At 40.3% G+C, this 11,658-nt stretch overlaps 1 protein-coding gene across 1 annotated transcript in view; it reads left to right on the forward strand.

Moving 5' to 3' along the window:
- The first annotated feature begins 2,537 nt into the window (after positions 1-2,537).
- Positions 2,538-11,658, forward strand: part of ZNF563 (zinc finger protein 563) — a 21,672-nt gene continuing 12,551 nt past the window's right edge. The window contains exons 1-5 of the mRNA XM_015566875.1: positions 2,538-2,573; positions 4,314-4,437; positions 5,366-5,445; positions 5,598-6,088; positions 6,160-6,272. Coding sequence (XP_015422361.1) covers positions 2,538-2,573; positions 4,314-4,437; positions 5,366-5,445; positions 5,598-6,088; positions 6,160-6,272 — 844 coding nt within the window. The remainder of the gene's footprint in view (positions 2,574-4,313; positions 4,438-5,365; positions 5,446-5,597; positions 6,089-6,159; positions 6,273-11,658) is intronic.

Here is an 11,658-nt window from a genome sequence, read left to right on the forward strand (position 1 = left end):
GCGTGTGTGTGAGCGTGGGCAGGGCTGCCGGCCGCCATCTTGGCTGGCAGTTAATTTGCATATCGCCCTGATTAGCCAATGGGAAGGGTAGCAGAGGTATGGCTAATTACCATGTTTCTCTTTTATTAGATAGGATTCTTTCTTTTATTCTGCTTACTTTGGTTTAATTTACTCTTTTTATTTTTTCCTGAGGTAGATGCTTTCATTATTGATTATAGATCATTCCTTTTTCTAGTATATTTGTTTAATGGACTAAATTTCCCTGTAGGCACCACTTTTGCTATATCTCACAAAGTTTGATTGTGATGTACTTCTATTTTATTTGGTTCAAAATAATTTTTTGTTTCTCCAGAAATTTCTTCCTTGATCCTCCTAAATGTTACTTATAAATGTGTGATTGAATCTCCACATATTTGGGGCATTACCGATTATCTTTCTGTTGCTGATTTCTAGATTAATTCCTGTGTGACCTAAGAGCATATTTTGTCTGATTTCTGTTCTTCCATATTAAGGTGTGCTTTATGTCCCAGGACCTCTTGTGTCTTGGTTAATGTTCCATGCGAACTTGAAAAGAATGTGTATTCTGCTGTTGTGGCATGAAGTATTCCACAGATTATAGCTAAATTCAGTTGTTTCATAGTGCTGCTCAGTTCCACTCTGTTCTTGATATTCTGCTACTGGAATTTATAATTCATGATAAGGGGATATTGAATTCTTTAGCCACAGTAGTGGATTCATGTATTTCTCCTGCATTCTATCAACTCTTGCCTTATGTAGTTTGACCCAGGTTCATACACCTAAAGGATGGCTGTGCCTTCTTGGAGGTGGGCCCCTTAGTCATTATGTAATGTCCCTCTTTATCTCTGAGTTTTCCTTGGTTTGAAGTCTATATTGTCTATAATTCATATGTCTGTCCTTTGATTTCTGTTGGTATGGTCTACTTTTCTTCATTCCTTTGCCTTTCTTTTATCTCTCTGTGTCTTCATATTTAAAGTGTGTTTCTTATAGAAAACAAATCTGATATTACTCTTTCAATGGTATTGAAAGCATTGATAATTTAAGTGGTTATTGATACAATTGGGTTAATATTTGCCAAACCTTAACTGTTTTCTATTTGTTGCCCTTGTTTATTGTGTACATCTTCAATCATTTTCTGCCTCCTTTAGCTTTAATTGAGGATTTTTCTAATTGTTTTTTCTCCTCTTTCAGAAAAGCAGTCACATTTAAAAAAAAAACTTTTTTATTCATTTCCCTTGAGTTTTGAGTATACATTTACAGCCAACCCACACCCTCGGTCAAGTCACACTGTACCACTTCACTGTTTGTGCAAGTACCTTCTACCACACTATTCCCAATTCCCCCATCACTATCCCTTGTCACATTATTGTCATTTATTTCCATTACCCATGAGCTTATACTACTTAACACATTGCTAATATTTTAAGTACAGAAGATTTTTACCTCCATTTATTTCTTTTTATTTTATTTTTAATCCTCCACCTTTTATCATTTATATCTTTGTGATGAATTTTTGAATGTTCCATTTAAAGTAGGGGTACTAGTGACTAATCCCCTCAATTTTTGTCTCAAGAAATTACTTATTCTTTATTTTTGAAAGATTATTGTCCTTGATACAAAATTCTGCAGAGTGTTTTGTCAATTTCAAAATGTTCAATATTTTACGACAGTCTGTTCTTACTTACATGGTTTCTAAAATAAGTTGAATTTAACTCAGATCTTTGTTTCTGCATACCTAAGATCTGTTTTCACTTCTGGCTTCTTTCAATATATTCCCTTTGTCTTTGATTTTTGTCTAACTTGAATATGATATACTTGGGTGGATATTTTTCGTGTTTTAGAGCTTTCTTGATCCACGGTGTATTATCTATTCTTAATTTTAGGAAATTTCAGTGATTATTACTCCACTTACCTGCTGTTTCTTTCTGTCTTTTTTTTTTTTTTTTCAGGTATTCCCATTACGAGTATTTCAATGCTCATATTAAGGAAGGTTGTTTTAGGCTTCATGGATATTGTGTTCTGTTTGTCTTATTCTTCGTTGTCTTTGCATAGACTCTGGTGAAATGGAATTTTTTTAAGTACAGACCTCATTGAAAACAGAATGTTTGGGGCATAGTTCAAATACCATCTTTTCTCTTTCCTAATTTTGAAAATACCATTTCCCCAGTGAGCTCAAGGATCTGGTGGATCTAAGAAGAGTAGTTTATTTCAAGTTATTGTCTTTTTCATGTTGTTGTTGTTGTTAATCTTCACCCAAGGATATTTTTTTCCATTGGTTTTTTAGAGAGAGTGGAAGGAAGGAAGGAGAGGGAGGGAGGGAGAGGAAGAGAGAAATATCAATGTGAGGGAGAGACATCAATTAACTGCCTCCCACCCTGACCAGGGCCCAGGATCGAATCTGCAACCCAGGTATGTGTCCTTGACCGGGAATCAAACCTGAGACCCTTAGGTGCTCTGGCTGGTGTTCTTACCACTGAGCAACACAGGCCAGGACACTTTTTTTTTTAATGAGATCGAATATGACAGCTATTAAGTTCCTTAAGTGCCAGAAGATGGTGGGCAGCCTCCAGACTGACTTATCAGAAAATTTTTTTCTCCTAAAATTGGAGAATGGAAATTTTGTGTGCTTTTAGTAATCCTCACCTGAGGATATTTTTCCATTGATTTTTAGAGAGAGTGGAAGGAAGAGGGAGAGACAGACTGAGAAACAGATGACACATTAATTGGTTGCCTCTTGCAACTAACCTGACTAGGGCGGGGATTGTGCCTGCAACTGAGGTACATGCCCTTGACCAGAATCGAACCCATAACCCTTCAGTCTATGGACTGGAACTCTATCCACTGAGCCAAACTGGCTAGGGAAATTTTGTGTTCTTTTAGAGGAAAGCACTGTTCCTTTAGGTATTCTAAAATCATAGGCAAATTCATCATCAAATGCTGTGGACTTAAATGAATTCCCATACAAGCTACAGCTTTTAACCTCTTCCTCAAAGGCAGAAGGTTCCAGGGAACACTGTTAGGAGTTGACCAGATAAAGCTCCTATGGCCCATTCTCTCACTATGTGTTCTAAACTTTGGCTGCAAGCAGTCCTGAGCACATGACTATAGGGGTTTTGTGGTCTAACTCTTCACGCCTTCTTCCTTGTGTCTGAGCTCTAAATTCCAAATAACTCTCCAGCCCCATTAAACTAAACAGAGAGAGAAGGAAGCACTGAGTCTGTGATAAATACTACACAAGTTACAATGCTTCTGCACAAACATATTTACCCTGAGCCAGCTGCCCCTGATTAGGGTAAAGACCTGGAGGACTTTAGGACACATGGTCAGCTGGCTTTGTTGGAAGTGATTTTCATGGACCTCCTGGACTCCCATGTTTGGTGATGGGATGAGAAGGAAAAACTTCCAGTTCTTCACTATGTTTTATTTACTAAGACCTCATGCAGATTTAAGCCTCTACATCGTGGAGTGCTGAAAATGGTGGGTAATAAAGAAAATGAAAGAATTTTTCTCACAAGGAATTCATGGTCTTAAATGATAATATTTGCTGGGGGACGAGGGTGGCCAGGGAGAGGTCAATGGGGGGAAAGGAGAAATATGTAATAATATATGTAATATTTTAAACAGCCAAAACCGGTTTGGCTCAGTGGATAGAGCGTCAGCCTGCGGACAGAAAGGTCTCAGGTTCGATTCCGGTCAAGGGCATGTACCTGGGTTGTGAGCACATCCCCAGTAGGAGATGTGCAGGAGGCAGCTGATCGATGTTTCTCACTCTCTATCTCTCTCCCTTCCTCTCTGTAAAAAATCAATAAAAATATATTTTAAAAAAATATTTTAAACAATAAAGAATTTTTTTAAATGATATTTGTTTCATTTGAATAGCATTTCTGTCATTTCCAAACATTCTGTGAATCCTGTCATTAGGGGAAAAAATGTAATGTGATCACAGTAACAATGTGTAAGTCATTTCCATGTGTCCATGATCGTGTTAAATTTATGAGAAAGTAAGTATGAACAGAGAGTACATTTCTTTTTTTAATTTTGTTTTATTGCTTAAAGTATTACAAAGAGTATTACATATGTCTCCTTTTTTTCCCCCCTTGACCTTCCCCCGGCCTCTCCTACCACCCAGTGTCTTGTGTCCATTGGTTATATCAGAGAGTACATTTCTGATGATCAAGTTATAAGAATAATATTTAGAGACAAGAGAATCATATGTAATCTTCCTATAAATCGAGTCTGGATGTCCAGTGGTGTCAGTCTCACACATCAACTCTACACATGTTGGGAGGTTTTAGGACTCAGTGGCCTTTGAGGACGTGGCTGTGAACTTCACTCTGGAGGAGTGGGCCTTACTGCAGCCTTCACAGAAGCTCTACAGAGATGTGATGAGGGAAACCTTCAGGAACCTGGCCTCCATAGGTAAGGAGGACATTCTTTCATTTGTCAATTACAGAATAAGTGTTTCTTGCTCATCAGCATTGCTCTAAGATGTGTAATGTGAAAAGGGAAGACATTGGTAAATTAATTTGGCCTGGTCACAGCTTATCATAAATCTAGAAGCTAATTATTTTTCTATACTATGAATTCTTTGGACTCATTTTCTGGGTCTGAATTTTAGGAAAAATATGGGAAGAACATGACATTGAAAATCACTACAAAAACCAGGGGAGAAAACTAAGGTGAGTTGGACAATAGAAAGAAGAATTCTAGTATATTATGAAATTTTTTAAAGAAGCAAACAAAACTAATAAACTCTGCTTTAAATGTCTTCTTAGAAAATTTGTACCAAAAATTCTTTATCAAATGTACCATATATGTTCAGTGTTTGCAAAATAATTCACTTGGAAACTGTATTAATAAGCTATATATATGCATATATATCACAGTTTGATAATAGCAAGGGTGAAGACTTCTTAGAAAACTCTCAGTATTTTTAATTTCAGATAATACAGAATACCTATACTTTTCCTATAAATCATAATAAATATAATTAATATAAAATCATTAATGAAGAAGCATTGCCCTGGCCAATGTTGCTTAGTGGTTAGAATGTGGGCCTAGGCACCAAAGGGCCATGGCTTTGATTCCTGGTCAAGGCCACATACTTGGGTTTCAGGTTCGCTCCCTGCCCCCCATGAGGATTAATCAAAAATAATAATAATTATTAATACTGTACTTTTCATTGTTTACAGGAGTCAAATGGTAGAGAAAGTAAAGAGAGTAGTCAATGTGGAGAAAACTTCAGCCTTATTTCAAATCTCAGTCTGAACAACAAAACTACTGGAGTGAAACCATGTGAATGCAGTGTGTGTGGAGGAGTCTTCATGCATCATTTTTCCCTTAACAGGCACATCAGATATCACACTAGACACAAAGCGTATGAATTTCAAAAATATGGAGAGAAGCCTTATAAGTTCAAAGAATGTGGTAAAGCCTTCAGTTATCTCCAGTATTTTGAAAAACATGAAATAAATCACCGTGTAGAGAAAAGCTATAAACATAAGGAATGTGGGAAAGCCTTTAGTTGTCCATGTTCACTTCAATGACATGGAATAACGGTCCCTGGAGACAACCCCTAGGTGTGTAAACACTGTGGTAAAGCCTACACATCTTACAGCTTCTTACTGAGACACAAAAGGATTCATGCAGGAGAGAAGCCCTATGTACGTAAAATATGTGGTCAAACCTTCTATTGCTTTAGTCATGTTCAAGCACATGAAAGAACTCACACTGGAGAGAAACCCTGTGAGTGTAAACAATGTGGCAAAGCCTACAGAGATCCCAGTTCCTTAAAAACCCACAAAAGAATTCACACCGGAGAGAAACCCTATGAATGTAAAATCTGTAGCAAAGCATTCACGTATCCCAGTTCTCTTCAAAAACATAAAAGGACACATACTGGAGAGAAGCCCTATGAATGTAAAGTATGTGGTAAAGCCTTTAGTTCTTCCAGTCAAGTTCAAGTGCATGGAAGAACTCACACTGGAGAAAAACCCTATGAATGTAACACATGCGGTAAAGCCTTCAGCTCTTCCAGTTATGTTCAAATACATGAAAGAATTCACACTGAGTGAAACCCTATAAGTGTAAAATCTGTAGCAAAGCATTCACATATCCCACTTCTCTTCAAAAGCATAAAAGGACACATACTGGAGAGAAACCCTATGAATGCAAACAATGTGATAAAGTCTTCAAATTTTATAGTTCCTTGCACATACACAAAAATACTCACACAGGACAGAAACCTTGTGAATGTAAGCAATGTGGTAAAGCTTTCAGAGATCACAGTTATGTCCAAAAACTTGAGAGAACACATACTGGAGAGAACCCCTATGAATATAAACAGTGTGGGGAAGCCTTCCGTTTTCATGAGGATTTCCAGATGCATAAAGGAACTCACACTGCAGAGACATTATGAATGTAAGATGTGTGGTGACATTCAGGTGTTCCATTGGTCTTGGAATACATGAAAAAACTCACAGGCAAAAACCCTATGAATGTTAACAATGAAGTTAAAGCCTACAGTTCCTTAAAAACATGTGAAAGAACTGGAGAGAAACCTTGTGAGTATGAGGAGCATGGAGAAGTCTGATGACATAACAGTACCTTTCAGAGAGGTACAAAAGGATTCAGTCTAGAGAAAAACCCTGTGAATGTAAGTAATTTGGAAAGTCATTCAGATATTAACAAGTTTTTAGATCCATGATATGAACCCTGGAGAGAAATCATATGTATTTTTAAGATGTAGTAGTAAAGCATTCAGTTGCCTTAGTTATCATTGAAAACATGAAAGAAATCTCGCTGGAGAGAAACCCTTTGAATGTAAACAATGTGCTAAAGCCTACAGAGATCACAGTTCCTTCAAAACATGCAAAAGAACTCACCCTGGAGAGAAGCCCCATGAATGTAAGAGATACAGAAAAGCCTTCATTGATCATAACTTTTAGAAAACCATATAAAAGTGAAGAATGTGGGGAAGGCTTCCATTATTCCAGTTCCTATCAAAAGCATAAAATGACTCACTGATTAAAACTCCTTGAATGTAAACACAATGGGAAACATTTTAATTGATCCACATTCTTAACATGTGAAAACTCCTATGGAAGACAAACAGAAATGTAAGTAACATAAGAAAGCTTGATAGAAATTAACCTCAGCCATAAAAAAAGAATGAAATATTGCCATTTGTGGCAACATTGATGGACCTAGAGGGTGCTATGTTAAGTGAAATAAGTCAGAGAAAGACAAATACCATATGATTTCATTTATATGTGGAATCGAAAACACAAAATAAATGAACAAACAAATTCATGGATACAGAGAACAAATTCATGGTTGCCAGATGGGAGGGGGTTTGGGAGAATTGGTGGAAAAGGTGAAGGGATTAAGAACAAATTGCCAATTACAGATATAGTCACAGGATATAACACACAGCATAAGGAATGTAGTCAATAATATTATAATAACTATGTATGGTGTCAGATGGGTATTATACCTATTGGGATGCGCACTTTGCAAGTTATATAAACGTCTTATCACTATGTTGTACACATGAATCTAATATAATATTGTATGTCAACTGTAACTGAAAATTTTTCTGAAAACTTTTTTTTGGTTATTCTTTACCTGAGCGTATTTTTATCATTGATTTTTAGAGAGAGTAGAAGGGAGGGAGAGAGACAGAGAGAGAAACATCAATGTAAGAGAGACACATGGGATTGGTTGCCTGCTTCATGCACCCCGACCAGGGCCAGGAATTGAGCCTGCAGCCGAGGTACATGCCCTTGACCAGAACTGAACTCAGGACCCTTCAGTCCTCAGGCTGAAGCTCTATCCTCTGAGCCAAACTGGCCAGGGCTTTAAAATTTTTTCAAAGATGAATAAAGTTCTGACATCAGTTTCCCAATGTCAGTGTACTGCTCACTACAGCATTGCACACCTAACATATAAACTTTAGCCCTGGCCAGTGTTTATCAGTGGTTAGAGCATCGGCCCACACACCAAAGGGTTGAGGGTTCTGTTCCCTGTTAAGAGCACTTACCTGGGTTGCAGGTTCAATCCCTGGCCTCAGTCAGGACACGTGCAGGAGGCAAACAATCCATATGAGACACACTGATATTTCTCTCTCTCCCCCTCCTCCTCCCTGCCTTTCTCCTTTCCACTCTCTGAAAATCAATGGAAAAAACATCCTCAGGTGAGAATTAACAAAATAAAATTTTTAAGATGTAAATTTTATACTATGTGTATATTACCACAATTAAAACTAAAATTTTTAAAGCAATTCACTGAGTGGGAGAAAAAATTGCAAATCATATATCTGATAGGGATTTGTATCCAAAATATGTAACAAACTCTTACAACTCAATTTTTTAAAAATAACCAAATTATAAAACATTAAAGGATGCAAATAGACATTTTCCCAAGGAAGATATATAAATGGCCAAGAGCACATGAAAAAAAGCTGGACACCATTAGTACTCAAGGACATTTAAATCAAAACCCCAGTGGGATACCATGTCACAACCACTAGGATGGCTAGAATAAAAAAGTGAAATAAGTTTTGTCAAGGACATGAAAAAGTCAGAACCCTCATCCACTGCTGATGGGAATATAAAATTGTGCAGCTACATTAGAAAACAGTGTGGCCGCTTTATTCTAGGGATGCAAGAGTTGAAGATCCTTATGGACCACGACTTTGTCTTTTTCATCACTGTATCCCTCACACCTGAATCTGTACCTGGCACATTAAAGATGCTCCAATCTTTTTTTAAAAAAAGAAATAGAAAACTGTGGCAGTTTCTCAAAAATTAAACCTAAAATTACCAGAGCACCCATCATTTCATCCCTAAGTATATGACTCTGAGAAATGAAAATAAACATCCAAACAAATCTTGTACTTGACAGTTTATTGCAATATCATAATAGCCAAAAGGTAGAAATAAACCAAATATCCATTAGGGATAAATAGATAAATAAAATATGTTTTATCCATATAAGTCCACATTATTTGGCCATAAAAACAAATAAAGTATCCATATATATTACAACATGAATGTTCCTTAAAAAATTATGCTAAGTGATTGAAATCAGTTGCAAAGATATTCATATGTAAATCTAGAAAAGGAAGTCTATGGATGGTAAACTTAGAGGTTGCCTAGAACTGTGGCTCTGAATTAGAAGATGGGAAGATAGAGAAATGATAGCTAAAGCACACGGGGGATTGGTTTTGAGGTGACAAAAAAATTGTTTTCAAAGATTGTGGTGCTTATTGCATTTATCAGTGGATATATTAAAACCCAACAAATTGTACTCATTAAAGGGATGCATTGTATAATATGTGTATTCTATCTCAATAAAGCTTTCAAATAAATAAATGAATTCAGAGTTTTGAAACAATGTGTTAAATATATTGAGTTTCCAGGTACCTCCCACATTTCCAGAACCTTTATTGCTTTTTCTTATATTGGTGATAATAGGAATTCAGTTGCCTTAGGGATGCCATAGCTCTTTACATTTCAAAATCTCTGGGCACACACTCAAAAACCATTTAAATTTCCCAGCCTGCAATGCTCAGTCATTGAGGTGTAACTCTGAACCAGGAGGTCATGATTCCATGCCCTGTCAGGGCAATCAATGATTCTCTTTCATCATTGATGTTTCTATCTCTCCCTCTCTCTCCTCTCTGAAATCAATAAAAAAATGTTTTTACAAAAAATTTAAATAAATTTCCCTGTATTGTAAAATGTACACCTGAGAGTTTTATTGAACACATCTTACAATTTATGGTTAGTCGGGGCCTGGGCTTCGAGGTTCCAACTTCCCAGCAGAATCAAGACCTTGGGCGGCCATGAGACTCGTTTGCTAAAATACCACATGCTTGGAGGTGCAGAAGGGACTGGTAGAAGACTCAGTGCTGACAGCAAGAATCAAAATGGAGCCAGAATCTTTATTGGATACTAGAGGCACCGATTCATGCACTGGTGGGGTCCCTCAGCCTGGCCTCCACCCTCTCGAAATCCAGGACCCCTCAGGGGATGTAGTAGGGCACGAAGTAGCAGGTGGCCCCTGTGAGGAACTTGAGCTCCAGCCATTCACGCTGCTGCTATGGGAGCACACTGACCACCAGGGGGCAGAGCCTCAGGGATGGCGCCCGGGGACCCCCCGACGCCAGGAGGTGGTGAGCGTGGGATCCGGGGGTCCGGGACAGGGACGGGGGCTGCTTGGAACCGGCTGTTACCAGACCTGGCCTCCGCGGTCAAGTCCAGATTCTGCGGACCCGAGTGCCCCGAGTTCGGCTGGGACCGCGGTCCTCCCGGGCTCGCAGCGCGGGGCTGGGCCGGCAGCCGGGACCCCGGTGTCCCTTCTTGGGGGAATATTATTTATCAACTAGAGGCCCAGTGCACGAAATGTGTGCCCGGTGGTGGGGTCCCTCAGCCTGGCCTCCACCCTCTCGAAATCCAGGACCCCTCAGGGGATGTAGTAGGGCACGAAGTAGCAGGTGGCCCCTGTGAGGAACTTGAGCTCCAGCCATTCACGCTGCTGCTATGGGAGCACACTGACCACCAGGGGGCAGCTCCTACATTGAGCATCTGCCCTCTGGTGGTCAGTGCGCATCATAACAACCTGCCAAGTCATTTCAGTGGCTTAGGCTTTTATATATATAGACTAGAGGCCCCTTGCACAAAGATTTGAGCAATAGGCCTTCCTTCCCCTGGCTGCCAGCACCGGTTTTCCTCCGGCACCCGGGACCCTGGCCTTTGGTCGGGCTGCAACAGAGAAGGCAAGCCTCGAGGCTAGGCTTCTCAGCTCCAGCCGCAGCAGCAAGGCTTGGCTTCTCTGTTCCAGCCGCAGTGGAGAAGCCCAGCCTCTTCAGTCTTCAGTCTTCGCTCCACCCCTGTGTATGCAAATTAACCCGCCATCTTTGTTGGGTTAATTTGCATGCTCACCCTGATTGGCTGGTGGGTGTGGTGGAGTGATGACCAATTTACATATTTCTCTTATTAGTGTAGATGGTGAGGTCATTTTTAAATGGGTTTGTAAACAAGGATCACTGTTGGATGGATGGCCTCCCAGCCTAGGTCAACCCCTGACCCAGGGAGGCCTTCTGATCCTCTGGTCCCAGGGGCTTGGTCTCGCCTGGACGCCCTTCCTGCTCGGGACATGGGCATCGCTCCGTCTGGAAACGGCAATCCCCTGCGCACACCTGTGTCCCACGTTCAGGAAGACAGCACAGACCCTCTAGGGTCAGGAACAGGTTTTATTTAAAAGCAAACGTTCCTAAAAAATAAAATAACGCAACCGCCTCTGGAGAGGATGGTCCCGCCCACCCGCAAAAGCTACTCGCGCTCAGTCCACTGACCTCTGCCCGGTTGTCACTCAGGAAAACGGGGGGCGGGTCCTTGTGAGCTGTCCAATCAGGGCGCAGCGGCAAGCACGCTCCTGAAACCGCGTGGACGCTCCCGAGCGCTCGGGGTCACGCTCGGGGTCACGACCCACCTGCAGGTAACGGTCCGGCGTTTCCCCCTCATCAGCCCAGCCCACCTGAACCTGCACGGAGCCTCAGGGATGGCGCCCGGGGACCCCCCGACGCCGGGAGGTGGTGAGCGTGGGACCCGGGGGTCCGGGACAGGGACTGGGGCT

This window comes from Myotis davidii, unplaced genomic scaffold, assembly GCF_000327345.1.
Source record: "Myotis davidii unplaced genomic scaffold, ASM32734v1 scaffold543, whole genome shotgun sequence".
Lineage (NCBI taxonomy): Eukaryota > Metazoa > Chordata > Mammalia > Chiroptera > Vespertilionidae > Myotis > Myotis davidii.